Source organism: Taudactylus pleione, unplaced genomic scaffold, assembly GCF_031769625.1.
Source record: "Taudactylus pleione unplaced genomic scaffold, aTauple2 ptg000760l, whole genome shotgun sequence".
Taxonomy (NCBI): Eukaryota; Metazoa; Chordata; class Amphibia; order Anura; family Myobatrachidae; genus Taudactylus; species Taudactylus pleione.
Window position 1 is genome coordinate 522,595 of NW_028285162.1, and position 24,694 is coordinate 547,288.

The 24,694-nt window shown below is 46.5% G+C and overlaps 1 protein-coding gene across 1 annotated transcript in view; it reads left to right on the forward strand.

Moving 5' to 3' along the window:
• Window positions 1-1,852: 1,852 nt before the first annotated feature.
• The window catches only part of SYNJ2 (synaptojanin 2), a 215,307-nt gene continuing 192,465 nt past the window's right edge, over window positions 1,853-24,694 (forward strand). The window contains exon 1 of the mRNA XM_088457429.1: window positions 1,853-2,276. Within this exon, the coding sequence (XP_088313555.1) occupies window positions 2,153-2,276 (124 nt within the window). The 5' untranslated portion in view covers window positions 1,853-2,152. The remainder of the gene's footprint in view (window positions 2,277-24,694) is intronic.

The window sequence follows — 24,694 nt, forward strand, 5'->3', positions numbered from 1 at the left end:
ATTTAAATGGCATCTCTGGTGGTCCAGTGGGTGACTGGAGAGAACTGGATTGCCACTGAGCCATCCCCTCCACTTGCCTCCACTGCAGGAGGGTACCGATGAAGCAGCTGGCGTAAGCGTTTCCTCTGCAGCAACCAAGTAAAATGTAAATAAAGTGGGTAAACTTAACCAGCTGAAAAAATATATAAGAAAAACAAAAATGAAACTGGATGCAGGAAGTGGGGTATAGGGGAGGCGGAGCCTATGCAGCTGCTTCAAACTTTAACTATTTGTTGCCCAGTCTCCTCTAGCTCCATGGTTCTAGTATGGTAGTGTATAGATCCTCTTCAATAGATCTACCTGGAAGTGACGTGAGTGAGGGCTGAAGTGCAGTTCCATGCCCATAAAGTCCACCAATAGAAACTTGTTTGCTCGCCTCAGGCATGGTGGCTTGCTTCGCTTGCCACAGGTTTATATTCCCCCTCTACAGTATGTCCACATGGATGACAAAGAATGACGTTGGACACCATGGCGGTTCCAGGCACGGGCAAGCAGGTCCGTCGCCCGGAGTGCCATTGTATCCGGTAGGCGCAGGAAAAGCCCTCCCTCCCGGAGCTAAATTCAGTATATACGCGCAGGGGGAGGGAGTGGAGGAGGAAAGGGGCGGCAACAGAGGACGGCGCTGGGCGCAGCAAAAACTAGCGCCGGCCCTGGTTGGACAGTAACTGATGACGTCAGGTACATCTACAGAAGGGGATCTATCCACTACCGTTCCAGTATCCCCCATGGATGATGGAGAAATAAAGAATTTGGAGAAAAACACTTAAGAAATATAGGGCCTGATTCAGACCCACTCGCGAGCGGCTGTCCGCTCGCAAGTGGGTCGATGTTCTGCACGGAGCATGCGCACGACGGAGGGAGCTCCGTCGTGCGCATGCGCCAGACGCGACGAGTGAAGGACTTTCCTTCGCTCGTTGTGTCTGATCAAAGGGGGCGTGCTGTCGATGTTGATTGACAGCACGCCCCCTTTGGTGGGCGTGCCGGGGTCGTTCATGACATTGAGCACAGCCGCTGAATGATATCATTAACGATATCGTTCAGCGCCGGGCTCTCTCCCCCATTCCCTGACATGCAGCAACCTGACGAGATCGTCAGGTTGGCCTGCATGTCAGCCCGATGAACGATAATGACGAACGACCAGCGGGAACGCGTGTCATCGTTATCGTTCATCTTTTTGGGGTTAAAAATGGACGACTGAACGATAACGATATCATTATCGTTCAGTCGTCCACTTTATCGCCCAGTGTGTACGCACCTTAAGTATGTCATTAACCAATTATCGTACCATAGTTTATTTTTATGAAGCCAGATGGGTGCTAGCTTATAACTCGTTACATTGTTACTGAACATCACTTTCCATTCTGCCAAACATCCGCTAGGGGGCGCAGAACTGCTTCTACCTACTAAGTCTGCAAAGGAGGAGTCAGGGGGAACAGAAAGGAAGAAGAAATAAAAGTAAACTCCCTTCTTCAAGGTAGGCAGCAAGAAGACTTTTCCCTGGATAGAAGTGAGAGCTACGCCGTGCTGAGAGAATAATAAACAGGCATAGAAGATATATGCACAGGGAGAGCCATTAGACTTTAGGGGTGGAGATTTCTTTGTGATACTAACTTTGTTGGGTGATCTGGATCTGTCAGTGGCTGCAGAAGATTAGTCCCATCTCTCTCAGAGTGCAGAAATGTGCATCTACTAGGCTGTGTGTTCCACACCCAGTAACCAGGATTCCGGCTCTGCTCTACTTGTGCATGCGAATTCAGATTGTGCCCGGCAATGGACTGAGTATGTGATCTGTCCCAGGACTGCGGAGATTGTAAAAAGCGGATCGCCTGGGACGTCCTCAGCTACATTGCAGTTGCTGGGATATAGTAACACGACACCAAAGTGTTGGGGTGCTGGAAGAGAAGGTAACTGGATGCAGAGTTCTGGCCGCGCAACGATGACCGTGTCTCGGGCAGAGAGTCCTGCCTGAGGCTCAGACATATTGGGCTCTCTATGGTGGTTACTACTTAGCAGACCTGGAGCAGAGATGCATCATCTGGCTGGGCTGGTAGTGTCATCCTGTGTCCCGGCTCTTTGGGATATGTAGTAACTGAGCTGCTGCACATTATCAGCTATGGCTCTGAGCAAGGGGCTGAAGATCCATGTCAGACAGGAGGCGGCGTGCTACGGTGTGCTGCTGGAGTCCCGCAATAGAGAGGACTGTCTGCTCTTCCAGTCCGGCACCGTGGCCACACTGAGTAAGTGCTGTGGGAGAGGGGAGGGAGCAGTGCTGGCTGGCTGCTCAGTAATAGCACTAGCATGCGTCTGTCAGCTGCAGCGTGGTATTACGTGATGTACTGTATGACTAGCAGGCAATTCATGTAAACCATTATAGTTTAAAGGAGTGCATTTACTTATACTATAGTGCACAGGTTCTCAAACTCGATCTTCAGGGCCCCAAACAGTGCATGTTTACCAGGTCTCCTCACAGAATCACGTGTGAAATAAATAGCTCCAACTGTGGATCTTTTAAAATGTCAGTGAGTAATGTAAACACCTGTGCACGTTAGGGGTTCTGGAAAATGCGAACTGTGTGGGGTACTGAGGACCGAGTTTAAGCACCCCGGCTATAGTTGAAACACTGCATACATTATATATGTAGACTGTCATTACTACGAATTCAGTATGATTTACGGCCGGCGGTTCAAATCTCGGCAGCAGCAGCCTGACAGAGGCCTGTCGGGCCTAATTTTACACCTTAACCCTCTAGGGTGCCTAACCCTAACCTCCCTCCCCCCCCCCCCCCCGTGCCTGACCCTAATCCCCCCTCTAATAGCCTAAACTTAAGTCCCCCGAGGTGCCTAACCTCCCTCCGGGGTGCCTAGCCCCCCCATCCCCTAGCCTGACCTTAACCTCCCTAAACCTAACCCCCCGCGGCTGTTCGCACCCAGCACCCCTGTGATCGGGATGCGCGGGCGCTGGTCTCCCAGCGTCGGTAAAATGACAGGCATCTAGATTTAGATGCCTGTCATTTAACCCTCGCCAGGATTAAGTAGTCTGGAAGCCGGCGGTCGGCATTGCGTCCACGTATACCATTCATACCTCTGCTTTGTAAGATTTTGCTCAGCAGCAAGAGGTATATACTCGTAACATATGAAGTGGCTACCCATTAGACAATATTTTGTCCGATCCAATGAATTTAGTGTATACCCCAACTGTACATCTCTGCTGTCCTCATTCACCTTGCGTTTCTGTGCCATGTGGTGCGGTACAATTGGTGCGATTTAGATGCTCCACCATGGGTAGTGAGTTGTACTTTTTTGTTTGAATCGTAGCCACATACAGAGTTGCTCACGTTGTACCATACACACTAGATTAGTACTTTTTTTTTTTGCAAAGGAATTGGTAAAAAGTCGCAGATTAAGCATAACGCTACGTGGCACAATGCATTGTGCGGTCGCTCATATTGAAACTCTGCTGGATATATATCAAATCTTGGAGAGAGATTAAGTGGAGAGACCTAAAGTACCAACCAATCAGTTTCTAACTGTTGTTTGTTAAGCAGCCTGTAAAGTTAGTTAGAAGCTGATTTATTGGTACTTTATCCCTCCAAGGTTTGATACATATCCCCCTCTGTCTTTTGCCTATTTTACCCAGATTAGCGACTTAGTCGCACACATGAAATGCCAGTACCAGTAGACATTGTACCCCCTGCATTGTACTTTTGTTACATTAGTGATGTGAATAAGATGTATGTTTTGAGGAAAATGTCTCTGGAGGAACACTTGCGCAGCTAAGCCACAAAGTACGTGGCTCTCAAATGTGGCTATTTGGAGTGATTTGAGCTACGGGTTATATGAACACATCTGTATATAGTTGCATTGCTGTACTGTTAAACTGAGTACACTCTTAGCAAATTTTTTTAACCGATTTGCCCGATTTCGACAAATTGTTAAGTGTGTACAGACTATGTTGTGCGGTGCGCGCTCCCGTGTAGATTGTAAGCTGCATCATCAGATGCATTCCAACTTGACTATGCAGCTGAGAACCCCATGCAGCTAGTGCCGACATGTTGGGCACAGAATTGTCTAGAGTGTACCGGCTGCCCAATATGTCAGCCTGTCGTCGTTTAGTGTACACAGCTTTAGTTGTCTTGGAGGTAAGGAAGTAGCTCTATTCAAATGGAAACATTGCATGAACCCATTATTTGTCAATATGATCAGGATGTGAGTAACAACAGTAACAGGGATAGGAACGATTCCAGGAAACTACAAAATAGATTAGAGCTTCCCTTGTTTGCAGATAGGGTAAGGCTTGGAGTATGCAGGGACAGTTTTTGGTCGGTTTAGCTACTGACTTGCCTTACCCCATATTTTCAGCCCCTCTACCCCTGCTGCAGAAAGTGGACGAGCCTCTGCTTCTGTTCTAAATTGGCCACCGACCAGGTACATTCTGGAATCATTCCGCATTTCTTTACATAGTTGTGTATAAACAGTTAATTCTGTATAGCTGTGCCCATTGTTGTATTTACTGTGAAGTTCCTCTTATAGGCACTTTTCACTTGTAAGAAAAATCACCTGGTATAGAAGCTTTTTATATGCACTCCTCAGTTTTGCTGATTAAGGAATTAACCCATTAGCATGAATTCTTCTTATATCACCACAACGGCAACTATATAAAAGTGGAGTGGAACAAAAAAAAAGTGCTGAAACCTGGTCACATCATGATCTGCTGGTTTGGTAAACAATTAATTCCGCCATACTTACTTTTTTTTTTTTATTCACATAAACTGAATGAAAACACCTATAAATCCTATGCAGTTGCCCATACGTCTTATAATCTTTTGATATGCAGTTGACAGGCATTATTTAATAGTATACACCGCATGAAAACTGCATATAGAAACCAAATTGAAAATAATCTGTCATTTAAATGGCGAAGCACTGATAATAAATAACTAGCTGTTGTACCAGGAGCTGCCATGCTTCCCACCCCTTCCTATCCTTTTTTTTAATGCCACCTCTATTCATATTCTCTCTCTCTCGCTCTCTCTCTCTCTCGCTCTCTCTCTCTCTCTGTGTCTCTCTCTCTGTGTCTCTCTCTCTGTGTCTCTCTCTCTGTGTCTCTCTCTCTGTGTCTCTCTCTCTGTGTCTCTCTCTCTGTGTCTCTCTGTCTCTGTCTCTCTGTCTCTGTCTCTCTGTCTCTGTCTCTCTGTCTCTGTCTCTCTCTCTCTCTCTCTCTCTCTCTCTCTCTCTCTCTCTCGTCAGGGACCTCAGTATGTATCGCTGTGTGCACTGACTATGGCCAGAGCACCGTACTTTGAATACCTAGAAGATACAATGGTTCCTTTTACTGCCATCACCTGTGATACAGCTACAGGTCCCCTCACTCTATAACAAATGTGCATGCTCGGTGACACTATTCCTACTTAGATAATTGGTCACCACCTGCTTCTAGCAATTATAAACATTTTGTAGCATAACCTCTATCACAATTGCACAGCCCTGCCAACACAATTCCCACTCAGTTAGCCCCCTGCTACTAGCAATTATGAACAGTTTATAGCATTACCCTACAGCGCTACAAGTCTCATCATAGACTGGGTTTTGGATCATATATGGATTAAACTAATAATACTTTATTTACAAAAGAGTACATTGTTTAGGTATAAAAAAATGTTACAAAGGAACTGATTACAAGATGCATACATGTGTTGCAATTTCAAATAAAAAGGTATACATTTTCAGAATTAACATGCAGCTAAATCCATATTGGGGGAATACATACGTACTACTGCCGGGCACAAGTCCGGCGGTTCAAACTCCGACAGCGGCAGGCCGACAGTGCTGAAAATCACGATTGTCCCCAGGTAGGTATCAGCTAACCTAACCCTCCTTAGGGGTGCCTAACCCTAACCTTCACCCCAGTGCCTAAACCTGATCCACCCCCCCCCCTCTAAGTGCCTAAACCTAAGTCTCTCGGGAGGGTGCCTAACCCTAAGACGCCTGTCATTTAACCCTCGCCGGGATAAAGCAGTCGGGAAGCCGGCTGTTGGGCTTACGTCCGCCAGCTTCCCGATTGCATACCATACTGGGGGCACAGCAGAAGTAATGGAACATTTCCTCGATCAGATTGAACCCCAGAGAAAAAACTTCAATTCCTTTTATCCCCTTGTGATGTCATTACCAAGTGTTACCTGACTGGCTGACCAGCTAAATCTGGGACTTTCACTGAATGTCCAAGTCACTTTTAACTTAAATCAAAATTATTGTGCATAACTTCCCCTGCAGAATGATTAATAAGATATGGGGTGTTCACATTGGTATCTGCTATTTTAGCTACAATATAACTATAATTATGATGCAGTGTGATGTGGGAAAGGTTAGCTACCTCATATCTTGGAAGTCAAATCTCCGAAGGCTTTCCAAATCGCACTGGGCCTGCGTATCGACATTAGATATATTTATGAGCCTTTGGTATAGGTCGCTAGGAGCTTCCAATCTCCTCTCCTGAGTGGAGTTAACATACTAATGAAAAACCTTCCATGGGCTAAAAACACCTTCCTGTAGTATACCGTGTTTCCCCGATAATAAGACACTGTCTTATTTTTTTTTTGGTTCCAAAAAACACCATAGGGCTTATTTTCGGGGTAGGTCTTATTTTAACTAACATTGACAGCAGTGCCCCTTATGCAGGCCCCCCCCTGTAGCAGTGCCCCTTATGCAGCCCCCCCTGTAGCAGTTCCCCTTATGCAGCCCCCCCCTGTAGCAGTGCCCCTTATGCAGCCCCCCCTGTAGCAGTGCCCCTTATGCAGCCCCCCCCTGTAGCAGTGCCCCTTATGCAGGCCCCCCCCTGTAGCAGTGCCCCTTATGCAGGCCCCCCCCTGTAGCAGTGCCCCTTATGCAGGCCCCCCCCTGTAGCAGTGCCCCTTATGCAGGCCCCCCCCTGTAGCAGTGCCCCTTATGCAGGCCCCCCCCTGTAGCAGTGCCCCTTATGCAGGCCCCCCCCTGTAGCAGTGCCCCTTATGCAGGCCCCCCCCTGTAGCAGTGCCCCTTATGCAGGCCCCCCCCTGTAGCAGTGCCCCTTATGCAGGCCCCCCCCTGTAGCAGTGCCCCTTATGCAGGCCCCCCCCTGTAGCAGTGCCCCTTATGCAGGCCCCCCCCTGTAGCAGTGCCCCTTATGCAGGCCCCCCCTGTAGCAGTGCCCCTTATGCAGGCCCCCCCCTGTAGCAGTGCCCCTTATGCAGGCCCCCCCCTGTAGCAGTGCCCCTTATGCAGGCCCCCCCCTGTAGCAGTGCCCCTTATGCAGGCCCCCCCCTGTAGCAGTGCCCCTTATGCAGGCCCCCCCCTGTAGCAGTGCCCCTTATGCAGGCCCCCCCTGTAGCAGTGCCCCTTATGCAGGCCCCCCCCTGTAGCAGTGCCCCTTATGCAGGCCCCCCTGTAGCAGTGCCCCTTATGCAGGCCCCCCCTGTAGCAGTGCCCCTTATGCAGGCCCCCCCTGTAGCAGTGCCCCTTATGCAGGCCCCCCCCTGTAGCAGTGCCCCTTATGCAGGCCCCCCCCTGTAGCAGTGCCCCTTATGCAGGCCCCCCCCTGTAGCAGTGCCCCTTATGCAGGCCCCCCCCTGTAGCAGTGCCCCTTATGCAGGCCCCCCCCTGTAGCAGTGCCCCTTATGCAGGCCCCCCCCTGTAGCAGTGCCCCTTATGCAGGCCCCCCCCTGTAGCAGTGCCCCTTATGCAGGCCCCCCCCTGTAGCAGTGCCCCTTATGCAGGCCCCCCCCTGTAGCAGTGCCCCTTATGCAGGCCCCCCCCTGTAGCAGTGCCCCTTATGCAGGCCCCCCCCTGTAGCAGTGCCCCTTATGCAGGCCCCCCCCTGTAGCAGTGCCCCTTATGCAGGCCCCCCCCTGTAGCAGTGCCCCTTATGCAGGCCCCCCCTGTAGCAGTGCCCCTTATGCAGCCTCCCTTGTGTAGCAGTGCCCCTTATGCAGGCCCCCCCTGTAGCAGTGCCCCTTATGCAGGCCCCCCCTGTAGCAGTGCCCCTTATGCAGGCCCCCCCTGTAGCAGTGCCCCTTATGCAGGCCCCCCCTGTAGCAGTGCCCCTTATGCAGGCCCCCCCTGTAGCAGTGCCCCTTATGCAGGCCCCCCCTGTAGCAGTGCCCCTTATGCAGGCCCCCCCTGTAGCAGTGCCCCTTATGCAGGCCCCCCCCTGTAGCAGTGCCCCTTATGCAGGCCCCCCCCTGTAGCAGTGCCCCTTATGCAGGCCCCCCCTGTAGCAGTGCCCCTTATGCAGGCCCCCCCTGTAGCAGTGCCCCTTATGCAGGCCCCCCCTGTAGCAGTGCCCCTTATGCAGGCCCCCCCTGTAGCAGTGCCCCTTATGCAGCCTCCCTTGTGTAGCAGTGCCCCTTATGCAGGCCCCCCCTGTAGCAGTGCCCCTTATGCAGGCCCCCCCTGTAGCAGTGCCCCTTATGCAGCCTCCCTTGTGTAGCAGTGCCCCTTATGCAGGCCCCCCCTGTAGCAGTGCCCCTTATGCAGCCTCCCTTGTGTAGCAGTGCCCCTTATGCAGCCTCCCTTGTGTAGCAGTGCCCCTTATGCAGCCTCCCTTGTGTAGCAGTGCCCCTTATGCAGGCCCCCCCCTGTAGCAGTGCCCCTTATGCAGGCCCCCCCCTGTAGCAGTGCCCCTTATGCAGGCCCCCCCCTGTAGCAGTGCCCCTTATGCAGGCCCCCCCTGTAGCAGTGCCCCTTATGCAGGCCCCCCCTGTAGCAGTGCCCCTTATGCAGGCCCCCCTTGTAGCAGTGCCCCTTATGCAGGCCCCCCCCTGTAGCAGTGCCCCTTATGCAGGCCCCCCCCTGTAGCAGTGCCCTTATGCAGGCCCCCCCCTGTAGCAGTGCCCCTTATGCAGGCCCCCCCCTGTAGCAGTGCCCCTTATGCAGGCCCCCCCCTGTAGCAGTGCCCCTTATGCAGGCCCCCCCTGTAGCAGTGCCCCTTATGCAGCCTCCCTTGTGTAGCAGTGCCCCTTATGCAGGCCCCCCCCTGTAGCAGTGCCCCTTATGCAGGCCCCCCCCTGTAGCAGTGCCCCTTATGCAGGCCCCCCCCCTGTAGCAGTGCCCCTTATGCAGGCCCCCCCCTGTAGCAGTGCCCCTTATGCAGGCCCCCCCCTGTAGCAGTGCCCCTTATGCAGGCCCCCCCCTGTAGCAGTGCCCCTTATGCAGGCCCCCCCTGTAGCAGTGCCCCTTATGCAGGCCCCCCCCTGTAGCAGTGCCCCTTATGCAGGCCCCCCCCTGTAACAGTGCCCCTTATGCAGGCCCCCCCCTGTAGCAGTGCCCCTTATGCAGGCCCCCCCTGTAGCAGTGCCCCTTATGCAGGCCCCCTTATTGCAGTGCAAGTACGGTACTTACCTGAGTCGCCGCCGTCCGGGATGTCCCTCTCACTTGCGCGCTGACTGGATCTAATATGATCCAGCAGGCGCGGCCGCACAGGATCCTCAGCGCGCGGTTGACGTCATGATGTCACCCGCGCACTGCATGACTGGGAACGCTGGTCTCTGCAGCATTCCCAGCTCAAAAAGAGCTTATTTTCGAAGTAGGGCTTATTTTAGACCGGGCTACAAAAGTAAGGGTAGGGCTTATTTTCAGGGTAGGTCTTATTATCGGGGAAACACGGTAATTCTGACTGTTAATTAACAAAACCAGCATCTTATGAGTCGTAGGACTTATCACTCTATTGCAGCGTATTTCAACCACTGTGCCGCGGCGGTTAGCTCAGCGCACTTGTACTGTTGTGTCTTTTACTCCTGTGGAGTCCAATATAGTGTGTTTTATTCCTGAGGAGGCCAATATAGTGTGTTTTATTCCTGAGGAGGCCAATATAGTGTGTTTTATTCCTGTGGAGGCCAATATAGTGTGTGGTTTTATTCCTGTGGAGGCCAATATAGTGTGTGGTTTTATTCCTGTGGAGGCCAATATAGTGTGTGCTTTTATTCCTGTGGAGGCCAATATAGTGTGTGCTTTTATTCCTGTGGAGGCCAATATAGTGTGTGCTTTTATTCCTGTGGACGCCAATATAGTGTGTGCTTTTATTCCTGTGGACGCCAATATAGTGTGTGCTTTTATTCCTGTGGACGCCAATATAGTGTGTGCTTTTATTCCTGTGGAGGCCAATATAGTGTGTGCTTTTATTCCTGTGGAGGCCAATATAGTGTGTGCTTTTATTCCTGTGGAGGCCAATATAGTGTGTGCTTTTATTCCTGTGGAGGCCAATATAGTGTGTGCTTTTATTCCTGTGGAGGCCAATATAGTGTGTGCTTTTATTCCTGTGGAGGCCAATATAGTGTGTGTTTTTATTCCTGTGGAGGCCAATATAGTGTGTGTTTTTATTCCTGTGGAGGCCAATATAGTGTGTGTTTTTATTCCTGTGGAGGCCAATGTTTATTTCTGCATTGGTCGCGTACACCACATCGCCGGATAGTGTGCCTTGGCAATTTTAAAATCTTGTGTAGTGTGCCTCAAGTTGCAAAGGTTGATAATCACTGCTCTATTGACATGTGATAAGTCCTACAATAAATCTGGCAGCAGATTTATAACTTATATCTATGAGAAACCTAACTCACAAGACCCTAATATCGATATTTCTTATACCCCTCTTTTCTCTCTCCCCTCTTCCCCTATTTCTTCTTTCTCTTCCCTTTTTTTTTTTTTCTCTCTCCCTCTTCCCCATTCATTTCTCTTCGGCATTATTTTTGTCTTCTTCTTCTGTTTCTCCCCTCTTCCCCCTTTTTTTTCTCTCCTCTCTCCTCTCCCCCTTTTTGTACCCCCTCATTTTGCCCCCTCCTAACCCTTTTTCTCCACTTCCCCTCTCTCTTATTTTAAATTTTTTTTGCTTTCCTCCTCCTTTCTTCTCTTGCCTTTTTTTTTCTCATCCCTTTTTTTTTCTTCTCTCCCTCCCTTTTCTTGTATATTCCCCCTCTTTACCTTTTTTCATATGTTGTAAATACTGCAGTATTGTATACCACGTTGTTTATCCTATTCCTGCACTTTCTCTAGCTAATTTGATGTCTTTCGCTCACCCTTTTTTCACTCTCATGATCGTTCACTAAAACCGCATCCTTTCATTTTACATTTTAGTCCCTAACTTTCCAACTATATCTTTCCCATTACACAAATATATAAACATCTATGTTCTCAGTGTTCCTTTCCTATGACCTGTACAAAAGGAATATCTGCCCTATTATCACAGAGCGAGTCACGGCTGTGGCTCACAGCACGGTGTGTTTCTAACTGCTCTGAACAGACTGCACAAACAGTCAGGGGTAATAAATACAGTAAGTGGATTACATGTATAGGGGATGGCAGAGGTTTTATTTACACTGAGTTCAGGGGGCGAGCACTTGCATTACTATTTTGGCCATATTTGGTACATTTTGTTTGCTGTGTCCAGAGATGTAAGCAGACCATTTTCTGTAAAGTCAAAGTCTTCTGAAAAATAATGAAGTTATCATTTTTGTTGGTACTGCATAAAGAAATACTGATGGCGTTGGAATCTGACCAGATTATTATGGTGGATCTTTGCTCCACATCTCTGACTGTATGGTAACCAAATGTGGATATGAAAACATTATAGAGCTTAGATTCTATTTGGAAGAGGGTACAAATGAAACGAGGAAGTGAGTGTGGAGATTGAGAATGAGGCCCCTATTACACAACGATGCATAACCCCTTTAGCACTGGCTCAGGGGTTATGCCACCTTTCTGGATTTAACAAACCGCGGTAATCTAAGATCTTTTAGATGGCAAGAGCGATGCGCTCCCCATTGCCGGCAATGGAGACCTGACTTTCCAGGCACTGTCGGGTCCCCGTGTCATACACATGCACAGACGGACCGTGGCAGTGTCAGGCTCAGCCGTAAGGAGGACCTTGCAGGACCTCGCTGGAGGGGTAAGTATTGGTAAATACCAGTGAATTTTTCGGTAGTATCACAGTGATACTAAACAAAAAATTCAGCTGGTATTTGCCTTCGTTGTTAAATAGGGGCCTGAGGGTGCATTAGTCTCAGTAATATAAATGGGAGTATTTTAATACCAATTAAAGACAAAAGTCATGCACAACATGTTTATGATGGTCGTTAATGAGATTTGATTGTCATTTTTTAATCAGTTATGTGTATTACATTCATCACTTTTGAAACTTGACAGAATGGAGCATATCCATTATTAACGTTTTCTTTGTTTTCGGGAAAGAACTACTTATTAATCTTTTTCATTTTATTAACAAGTGCCTTTATACAGAGTTTTAGATGCTTGTTGCATTCTTTTAGTTTGGTTCTAAAAGCAAGAATAGCACACCACATAATTATTTCAGGAATCTCAGTTTTTTTACTCTAGATATTCTCAACCTACTTTACGAATGGTAAGTGCATACACGCTCATCAATCATTCGGCCAATGTGTCTGCGCTGACATCACAACTGCGTATTTAAATTTGCCCGCCCAGCTGAGATGTCAGCCACCGGCGGGTCCCTGGGAGGTCAGCGGGTCACCCGTTTCTGCAAGATATATCGGCTGTGCTGCAGGGCAGATGTGATAGATCTGCGAATGACGTTGTTCAGACATATCATCTGTAGCTAACTGCCGATGCACTACAGATATATGGCATGTTCCATGGAACGGGCGATATATCTATCAGTGTGTACCCAGTATTGGAATGGATATACAACTAGCTAACTATCGGTGTGACGCTGTTTTCTACTCACATTATTCATTCCCAATTACCAAGTACCAAACTCATTCATTATATTTACACCCGTACTTAATTCAGCTCAAGTTACTGCAACTGGAAAATGGGTCATGTTGAAAGGTTTGCAAACGATATGTATCGGATTGTCCTTCTTACTTTGTGCCTGGGAATCTTTCTTCCACACAGAAATTGTTAGACCTTCAGCATTGCCTCAATTTTGCAAGGAGGAATTAAATAGAGGATTGAAAAGGGAAACCTTTAGAGTATTCATTAGAGAGAGAGCTCTTGTACTGCTGTTTGCTCAGATTTCTGTGGTGAACAGATTCAGGCCTATATCTAATAGACTGCGAGTTGCAGGATCCGGCACAATTCTGGTGATTTAGCTCGTAGATATAAACCTGCAAAATGTAAATTATTGCTTCTTTAAATCTATGGTCCGTATTCAATTAGAGGCGAAAAGGCGCCATCTGCGAAAAAGTTTCGCCGATACGATGTTTTCGGCTCATTCGCCTGTTTGTACGCGAAGTTATCGCATACTTTAGCAATGCGCGCTCCCGCTTTTCGCCCTATTCAATTGCAAAACAGGCGAAAACACGCATGTGCGAATGCCGAGACTAGCGAAAAGGCCCACTTTTTTGGGGGGAAATCCGTCTTTACCCCAAATAAAGCTTAAGTGACCCTGATAATCAATATAGAAGTGTATTAATAGCTCTAATAAGTGTTTTGTGTACCTAGTTAATCAATGGGCTGTTATATGCACTTTTGCATTAGTGTGGAAAAATGAGATAAAGCATTTTTTTTGGTGTTAAAAATTTTTAGTTAAATTGGGGGTACATTAAAATGGGCACTAGTATATTTTTGTGTTAATAAAGTGCATTTTAAATTACTTAAAAAAAAAAAAAAAAGACCTACTGCAGCCCCCTGCAAGCCTAAAAACACCTGTCCCATCCATACAGCCCCCAAAACACCTTACCCAGTACTTTAGAAACATTTTCCAGCACTATTTACATTTTCACCCCAAAATGTACGTGACCTTTATAGGGGGTATTTTGAAATTTTATAGTTTTATTTTTTTTTTCCCTTAATAGTCATTGGGGAGGGGTCCAAAGGGTTCTGTACCAAGGGCCTGATTCAGACCTGCTTGCAAGCGGGTCGAAGCTTGCCCCCTGCACATGTGCCGCGTCCAGTGTGCACATGCGCGAGCCCAAGCGAGCGACTGAAGTTCAGTCGCTCCGGGGGTCGTTACAAAACGGGGCAGCTGTCGATGTTGATTGACAGCTCGCCCCGTTTTGTAGTCGTGTAGGGAGGGTGGTTGAGCAAACGCAGGAGATCCCAAAGGAACGCCTGGCATTTGTGGGCGGCCCTACTGACATCACTTGTGATGCCAGTAGTGGAGTTCCTGCAGGAAGTCCACTCGGGCTTGCGGGAGCCGAGACCCTACCACAGGGTCTCGTTGCAAGCCCGATGGTCGCATTAATCGTGACCATCTCCTGGTAAAAATATTAAAAATCCCCGCCCTGATTCAGACCAAGCGGCTCTGAATCATGCCCCAAGTCCCCACTTTTTTTTTAGCCCAAAATAGAGCTTTTGCACATCTTTTCTCCTTCCTATGGGTGGAGAAACCTTTTTTTTTGCTTGTTTTAGCCTATGGAGTTTTCACACAGGCGAAAACTTTCCGGACATGAATAGGGCAATAAGCGGGAATGTGTCAAACATCGCATCAGCAAAGCTTTTTTCGCAGATCGCAGCTTTTCGCTTCTAATTGAATATGGGCCTTTGCGCTAAATCGCCGGAAACGCAACGATTTCTGCAATTCGCAGGCTATTACATATGGGTCTCTCTCATATTTGTCTATCAGTGTTATCTAAATTAAACAAGCTGTATATATTGCAATTAACAGTATTCCACTACATATAAATTACAGAATTATACACAGCCCATTCCTGAATAATGGGAGAACTGCTTTATTCTATTGTCAATGCATCATTGATATTGCCTTAATATCATACTTACAAACAAAAATGGCAGCTGCTCAATCAATCTAGCAGTACGGTTGAGCTTATTTCCCCTTCGCGCTAGGGACCTGGAAGTGACGTGAGTGAGGGCTGAAGTGCAGTTCCTGCCCATGACAGCCAGCTAAAGAAGTACTTTGTCCCCACTTAAACAGGTTTGTTGTCCCCTCGCGGGCTCGCCACGCTTCGGGCACGGTGGTTCGCTACGCTCGCCACATGGTTATATTCCCCTTCTATGCCCACTTGGATGGCAGGGAATGACGCTGGACACTGGCTGATGACAGCAGGGTCCTCTCCATGAAGGGGATTTAGACATTACCCTAGCAGTACTAATCAGGTGCATGAAAGGGAGGGGTCATACTAAGTAGAAAAAGGAGGGGGGTTTAACCCCCTATTGTTCCTCAGCACACTGCATAATACTTGCAACAATATATGAAGACTATATGGTCATAGAAATTCAGAGAAATTGGTTGCATGCATTTGCAAATACATGGGAAGCTGCTAGGCCACGTCACGGCTTCTCTGTCGCTAGCAGTCCTTAACACTTAGGGGTTTACGTCCGGGGCGCAGTGCACCCCGAAAAACGTTCAGCCCTGGAACCCCCCAGGGCATCACACGAAAAATGGAAAAAGAGTGACAGTGCAGTGTAAAGTACAGATGTGTAAGGCTAATTAATAAGGGGTTAAAATATTACATGAATAAAATACAATCCCTATCCGTGATTCCTCAGAAGGATCCTTGATGACTATGCCTGTTGCTGCTGCTGTTGCTGTCAGTGGATCTTCATCCCAGAAGGGGACCAGGAGGAAGACTACTTGTAGCATATCCTCCAAAAAAACAATTAACTGTTAAACAATTGTTTGCAAGGGCAAACAAGTATGACAGCAATCACCCATTTGCACAGCAGATTACTGACGCCATAACAGCTATGCTGGTATTAGATGTGCGTCCAGTATCCGCCATTACTGCAGTGGGTTTTCAACAGTTAATTAAGGTCCTGTGTCCTCGCTTCCAGATCCCTTCTAGATTCCACTTCGCTAGAACAGCAATTCCAAGTCTGCACAAGGACATTAAAAAAACCTTCACGAAAACAAAACACGGAGGTGAGTGTAGTAATCTCCCTGATTGCACCTTACCCCCATTATGAAGCTGTTCTATTAAAAATAAGATTATATATATGAGACCAGGAATCGGCGGCACTCAGGGCTTTGTAAATAAAGACAACACACGCTAAACGGTAGTCTAAATCGACGTTTCAATTCTGGCGCATTTTCATCAGGACACAAAATCCTGATGAAAATGCGTCAGCATTGAAACGTCGATTTAGACTGCCGTTTAGCGTGTGTCGTCTTTATTTACAAAGCCTTCAGTGCCGCCGGTTACTGGTCTCTTGATCATTACCTGCAGTGTGTATGCGGTTACATCCAGAGGGCAACGGGGTAAGAAACATTTTTTTTCAAGTAAGAGTGCCGGCTTTTTCTTCTTATATATTATTATAATTTATTTTTTTTATATTTTTTTTCAAATGGGATCATTAGTATCTTTTCCCTGCATTGCTTATAAGGCACAATGATCCCTGTGGCTAAATACATTTCCTGAAGAGTATTAGTGTGTTTTCATCAACAAATAGATCTTATTAATTGCTTTTGGGCTTGTTTGAATCTGGATGTAAGTCAGTTTTATGATACGCCTCTCAGATGTAGCAGAACATGTCCACATTACCGTAGCGCTCATATTGTAGGTGTTACTTTCACAATCTCCCTGAAATGCTTTTTCAAAAGTAGGCAAGCATGCTTAATATTGCTATTTTTCTTGGAAAACATGCAATATGCTATTGGTGAGATAACTAAAGGCTCCATTTCAGAGTAATAATAGTAGATGATAGTAAGAACAAATAGGAAGAGAATACACCACAAGCAAGAAGAAGAACAGGTGGCTGAGTAAGCCTGTCGTGGGTTAAACAACGAGGCTAGGGGCTGCATTTTGTTGAGGTCACATGTTCAGTTCCGCTAATTTTTTGTATTTTTGCGGTGCGGCTTGGGCATAGTTTGTATAAGCATAGCCGTACTTATTCGCGGATGCGAGCTCTAATTGTAATATTAGTAGGAGATAATGCTAGACAATAGAGAGAGCGATCCCCCTACTTTTACATGTTCCTGCTCGGGGCAGTGTGAGGGTGCCACGTTTAGGGAATGTATTTTGAGACGGGGCGCGGTCACACAACACTGGGCCTCTCAGAGCCCCTTTACTTCCTCTTAAAACACCACCGCTAATACCGTATACACCTGCCTCTGGCATACATAACATTGGAGGGTCACTCGTCACCTCCCAACTCTTCTGGAATCTGGTCAGATGTCTTGAGCTACTTGATGAAATCAAGACTTTTCCCAGATAATTGGAAGGTATGGAAATGGAATACTGCTAGTGTAATAATAATGGGAGTGAGGCAATAGCATGGAAAATAACACTGTTCAGCAGAATATAAGACATGGTTATGAAAGGGCATAAAGACAGAAGCGTAGTGCCAAGGCTCTTGGATGAGATGTTATGCCCCTTTTTTATGCAAATGTGTTTACAGATCTCTGCAAACCAGCGGTACAGAGTTTTCACTTCCAACGGGAGCAGTTGAGTTGCATATGTAAACGATATTTTTCACTGTCAGAGTCAAGCCCTACTTTTCAAAAAGCATTTCAGGGAGGCTGTGAAAGCAGCACCTATGAGCGTGGCGGTAAAGTGGACGTGTCCTGCTACTTCTGAGAGATGTGCCTTAAAATTGATTTCCATCCAAATGTAAATAAGACCCAAAGAAGTTAGTAAGATCTACACTGATGCTTTTCAGAAAATGCATGTAGCCATAGGGATCATTGTGCCTTATAACCAATGCAGGGAAATGATACTAATGATCCCAGTTTAATGTATAAATCTGATTATTTTTTTTTATTATTATTATTTTTAATATAACTGCTACATAATGGGGGTAAGGTGCAATCAGGGAGATTGCTGGACTTTTCAGGGAGTCTGGGAGATTGCTACTATTTCAGAGAGTCTCCCTGACAATCAGGGTGAGTTGGCAAGTATGAGTCAAGGTAAATGTACATTTATGGTGGGATGTACTAATTATTGTTGTTTTTGTTTTCGGGCTCATTGTTTTGATCATGCTGTTTTTTTGTCTTCTTCAGCCGCTGTATTTTTGCCATATGTACTATTTTTATTTTTCAGATGCTGTCACTGACTCCTTTCCCTGTATTCTATGCATGTGTCAATTTTATCCACCATGAGTTACTTACTGCCATACCCAGCCACCCTTTGCCTCCAACAGTCACATTTAGTTACAAAAACAAACTAAACGGCCACTGATTGCTGACATAGATTTCCTGAGGTGAAAAAGAAAAAATAAGAGTAAACGGCTTTAAAAAAAAAAAAAAACACAGTATAAACATTACCTTTAACAAAAAAAGACAGTTTCAGGAGAAAAAAAAGTATAACAAGTTGAACAGCACTAAAATCGCCTTCTACAAGTGGAAGTTTTTTTTTACAAAACTTTTAATAGTACATCCCCGAAATTAACAAAACAGCCCTACCGGAGCAGAAAATGGCAAACACTGCAGCAAACAGTAATAGTACATCCCGCTCTTAGGGAGGTGTACAGCTTTTAACTCCCTCCAAAAGAACAGGATGTTTAGAGGTGTCAGAGACCCCTCCTGTTACCTGTACTTCCAATGACAAGATGGACTTCTGTGGTAAAGGTGCACTTTGTCTAATATAATAATAAATTCTGTAATAAAGACAGTCCAAATGATTAGTTTAAGAAGTAAATGAGGCTAAACCGAGCAGTGTTTTAGGAGAAAAGCCAAAACCTGTAATAAAATGTTAAACTGTGCACTTCATTGTCTACCAAGGCAGCTGCTGAGGTACATTTACACAACAAACCTAATGCTGGAAAATCCCTGCTGATAATAATCAGAAGAGGAGTTAATCTATGCTTACTGGTAAGAAGACGAGTCAGTGAGCAAACAGTGACAGGGAAATATTGTCCGTGGCAGACACTTGTGTATTGATCAAGAAGGCAAAAATGATACAGTATCCGCATGTGTAAAGGCCATTTTAGTTATGGTGAATAGGCCCCACAGAATCCCAGCATGGAGGAGAGCTTTAGCAGAATATACAGGTCACCAGCCGTTGACTGTGTGCGGGTAGCGATGCAGGATGGAAGCTGTATTAGTGGTTGTAGCAGAATGGAACACACAGTAATATAATAGCTGGGTCTCTCTGGAGCTAAGTGAGACACGGCCTTGTGCCACTGTGGCACTCTAACACAGTGACAAGATTGCACTGCTTATGCACAGTATTATAGATGGTGGCCATCTTGGTTAGGGATTGAGGCCTCCCTAAAGAAGCCAATATAGAATATGCACACTAGCTCTCTCCGGCTTCAACTGTTACACAAACTTTTACTTTCAGCTTTCTTGTAGCAACCTAAAAAAAAAAAAATAGTGGTTTAGCCAAGCGAGAGAACCTCTTCATTTCGAATTGTTCTAGTCCACATTTTCTTGATAGATAAATCAGCGAGACTCCTCTCACCCACTGTGCAGACCATATCAATAGTCTGTTTCTTCATGAACTCATAACTGCTGTTACTCTCAACATTGTCAATGCCTTCCACACCTGTAAAATTCAATTTATGCAAAGTCGCTTTGTCTATTTTGGACTTCCACTGCCACCAGTCAGTTCTTGACTTTGGTTTCTGGATGTCTTGAGGTTTACTGAAAGAAATATTTTCGAATTGGTCATCGTATCTTTTCAGTGGTTTTCCAATATTTGATCTTGCAGAAGTTCTTTGTGGTCGGATGTCTACACTAGTAGACACCGGGTTAAGGTATGTCTCCAGCTGCTGGCATATCCAGTGACAGATACTGTACTTGCTCTGCACTTAAAATTCTAGATTTTCTTAAATTTTTGCTGTTTCTTTAAATATGAAATCTTTTGACTTGACAAGCTTTTTGGTACTTGGATTTCAGAGTCTGTACCCTTTACTTTTATGGCAGTAACCAAACATGATACACTTTATGGACTTTGAATCCAGGTTTATCTTCTCTCTTTTATCATGCGTACATAGGCCCTCATTCAGAGGTGCTCGCAAGAAGCGAGCGCTCGTTCTGAATGAGGGCGGCCGCTTCTATTTTTAAGTGCGCCCTCCTGGTCGCTAGCTAAGCTGTGGGTTACCACCCACAGCTTTAGCAACCGACCAGGTTGATGGTCGCAATAGTCAAGACCATCGTGACCATCAGGGCTTGCGACGAGACCCTAAGGTTGGGTCTCGGCAGCCGCAAGCCCCAGGGAGCTTCCTGCTCTGATCGAACAGGAAGCTCCCCCCTGACATCACTGCTGATGTCAGTGCGGCCGCCCACAAAACGGCAGGTGTTCCTTAAGGAACGCCTCTGTTTGTGAAACCACCCCCCCTACAAAACGGGCCGAGCTGTCGATCAACATCGACAGCCGGCCCCTTTGTAGAGAGCTCCGGAGCAAGAGAATTTCTCTCTCGCTCCGGGACTTGCGCACATGCAGTGTGGCTGCTGTGAGATTCTTTACATTTTGACTTTCTTCCTCTCCTCGCCTCATTCTGTGTTTTATGTTTTAAAGTAAGTGTGGGAGAACAATTTTTCAGGTAAACTGCTGTGGACATTGCTTCCGTCCAAAATGGCTTGTTTAGGCCTGCATCCTTCAGCATACAACAAAGTTTCTCCACTAGTGTGCGGTTTACTCGCTCACTCACACCATTTTGTTCAGGAGTATACGCAATATTCAATTGTTGTTCAACTCCTTTAGGAAGAATTCCACATCTTTGCTTAGATATTCTCCTCCATTGTTGGATTTTAATGTATTTAGTTTGTGACCTGTTTACTTTTCTACAAGTCTCTGGTAGTCTACAATTTTCTTTACTACTTTAAACTTTTTTACTATGAAGTATGTGTGTGTAATTCTTGTGAAGTCATCAATGAACATAAAGTATATGTATCCACTTACTGACTTGACTGCCATTGGACCACACACATTTGTATGTACTAACTCTTGTGGGGCTTCAGCCCTGCTTGCTGACTTTGAAAATGGCTGATGGCTTTGTTTTTCTGTTATACAGCTTTCACATACAGGTTTCTCTGCATCCATCACTTATATTCATCTAACTATTTTGTTCAGTAATTTTTGAACACTGCCGATCCAAGGTGACCAAATCTTCTGTGCCAAAGTTCCAAAGACTGTTGCTGTTGTCATCATTGGATAACACTGCTGTGTGCCATGGATGGCATCAGGTACCTGTTGCTGTTACGGTCTCTTTTCTGTTCCGTACAATGCACTTTCCTATTACGATATTAACTCTGTGACCTCTTTGTGCTAGGAACCATAATGGCTATGAGACTTGTTCCCATCTCTGGTACACAAAGCACATCTTGGATTTCTGTGACTTTAGTTTTAGTCCAATATCAAGCGGGTAGTGACTTCCAACTTTTATAGCTGTCACCACTTAATTCCCTATTCCTTTGATTGTTATAGGATCACATGTGGCTAGTGTGTTGTCGAAGCCGGATGATTGGCTGAGACCAAATCTTAAATGAATATCTGACGACGCCATCTTGCGTCGTCAGCACGAAACCATTGTGTACGATGCTATATTTGATTATTAACGTCGTGCGTCTGCTTTGCTACCGCATATTGTTGAAAGTCCTATCAAAACCTATACGCACATTAAATAATACAAATAAAATATACAAGACGCACAACGCACAGTTGCGCCGTTTATCAAAGTACAAAACACATAGACGCACAACGCATACTAGCGTCTTTACACAATATCCCACACATGCAATGACTTATAAAAAGGTTCCCAAGCATCACGCTTAATATTAGAGGTTTTATTAGTGAATACTTATGTTGTGAAATGTAATGTATACGATATTTAAGGTACATAAGCTAGTAGACATATCATGTTTGGTACCAGGGCCGGATCTAGACATTGTGGAGCCCAGGGCGAAATTTCTTAGCTGCGCCACCCCCCCCCCAAAAAAAGTTTCCATATATGGCGTTCCTATGCACGCGTGCTTCCGGAAAGGGGGTGCGACCGATCAGGGAGGGGGTGTGTCCATTTGGAACACCCCCAATTCATCACAGGTACACAAATATCTAGAAACGAAAACAAGATGTACATACAGAGACACATATACTCAAATACAGATACCATATACACATATACATAGCTAAATATATACACACATACACTCATATCAATAGGTATACATATATTCATATACAGTTACACATTTGCATTAAAAAACATACCACAGTCTCAGAATGCCGAGCAGCTGGCTCCTAGAGGACGGGAGGAGAGCTGGGAATGGTCGTCTGCACTTGTGTAACAGGGAAGATCATAGACTGGCAGCCCGGCAGCTTGTTCAAAGAGACATAGGCCGGGAAGTACGTTTTCAGTGTTTTACCACATTTTCTGTATGTATCATCACCTGGCCACCAGGGATCCAATGCAGAGGGGGAAGCCTTTGGGCGTCTACCGCATTGCGCTGCTATGAGGGATCCGATCGGATCCCTCCCAGCATGCCCCGTGGCCGCCGCGTCACTCTGCGCATGCGCTTATGGACTCCTGGGTCATAAACCCGGAAGTCCACTACACAGCGCAGATTGCAAACGACAGCTCTTATCGGAAGAGCTGTCCTTTGTGCTACTGATTGCATATGTCTGTGCATATGCTATCAGTAGGTATGTGAAGCATGGCGGGATGTACTCCGCAAGGTTAGCACATCCCACCCATAGTTCAAATTTCAGAAAGGGAAACTCACAGGACAGGGGAGGAAAGCTGAGAACAGGTGCCTGCGCTGATATTACAGCGGAGGTCAGTGACAGGCAGCCCGGCAGCTAGCTTTTAGAGCAGGGGAGGAGAGATGAGAAGGGCGCCCACACTGGTATTACAGCGGAGGTCCGTGACAGATAGCCAGGAAGCTGTAAAGATGATCCTCCACAGCGGGGTAGGGGATAACGGGCAGCGGCTGCAGCTGGTAAGGCCTGCTGCCACAAGGGATGCCAATCCCGGGCCGTTTTTTCAATCTCGGCATCCCCGGCATTGAGTTGGTCATTTAATATATTTTTTCTTATGGGCTTTTGCTGGGCCATGAATGTTTTTCTATTTCTGTGGTGTTAGGGCTCAGCCAGGGCCCCCGAACACCACAGGTACTATAAAATAAATACCATTCATGGCCCAGCACAGGCCCACAGGAAAAAAATAAATCTTTCATGGCTGGGCCCCAACAGTCAGCAACATAAAACAATTAACATTTATGGCCAACCCTGGCCCCAGCCCCCTGCAGGAATAAACTCACTTTCAGCCAAGGCCCCCCCCCAACACCATACCAAAATAGAAGAGGAGACTCACCCAGGCCAATACTGCAGACCAGTCTCCTCCAACCAGAAGCGAGGGGTGCTCCAGCAGGTACAGTCAGCCAGACTGTCAGTCTCTGTTTGGGGGTGCAGGCTTGCAGCAGCAAGGCTTCTTTTTTACACAGGGGCCCGGCTGGCTGCCTGTCACTACACTAGCCCCCACAGCCACGCTGCTGCGCTCCGTCCTCCTCTGCATAATTGCCGCAGGTGTGGCTAAAGGAGGACGGGAGGCGTTGGGCAGCACTGCGCGACGCTGCGTGACCTCTGACGTCACGCAGCGGTGGCGCCGCGCACAGCCGGCCAGCATCTGAGCTGAGCGCTCAGGACTCCTTCCTTTTTTTTTTTAAATATTTATATGGGGACTCAGTAGCGCCCTCCAGGGGTCGGCGCTCCGGGCGATGGTCCGGTTAGCCGCCCCCTAGAACCGTCCCTGTTTGGTACCATTCTAATTCACTATTTATTTGCAGATCTCCGGTTCTATTGGCAAGGAGATCGCATCATGCGTCTGCAAGTTATGAACTATATGAAATTAGTGGTTAGAATGTAAACCTGTATGTAGTGTCTTTTGACTAGTTTTAAACCAGTTCTTCGGCGGGAACCACAATAAAGCAACATCTGAGTAACTGGGACATACCCACAGTGATGCTGTATGAACTGTCCAATGATCTGCATCATACCAGAATGTCCAGGAGCAAGACCCAATGGAAACCTGTTAACTATTTTCTTTGTTCTGTAAGGTATATAGCCTGCTCACTGGTTGTAGTATACAGCCATTCTTCTTGGATGACCACAGGCTTCTGGAGAGACGACTGTATGCTGGGACCAGTGCGCACGCGTATGTATCGGCTTGTACCATTTGTATTTAATTGTCTTCTGCACTAATTTTGTTAGATCAAAGCGTGTGAATTTTTGTGCTTTGGAACCACAATATAAGTCTGGAAAGCAATTATTTGTTATGCGACTTGTAGCACTAAACAGCGACATTTTGGGTATATAGATTTAGGGGTATCAATAGTTGGGGGTTCATGGTTTTGGAGGTCACACTGCCATGAGGTCGCACAATAGCATACAGATCTCGATTTCGCACCAAAGGGTGGAAGGCGCCATAAGCAGGAAAGAACGCACTGTGTTCAAAACCTGCACCTTCTGGTGTTGTGAACGCGATATCCGTTATGTGATTTCAAGGAGCGCTGACTAGGACCTGGGGCAGGAGAGAAAAGTTTCTTTCATTGTCTGTCTTGGCGCTAGATTGCGAGTCGCACAATAGCGTATACGCATTTCCTGTATTGCTGCCATGTGTTCAAACAATCGTTCTGATAGTATTGTTGTATTGATAGCGTTATTACTGTGATTATTGTTTAAAACCTCTGAATCATACTGCCATATTAGCGAAAAGTCTAGTTTTTGCGCAGAAAACTAAAGGTGTATGAAAGCAGACGTGTGATTGTAACGTGATAGAGGCTACTACTGTGTGTGGGGCCTAGGCTAGGTACCATGTGT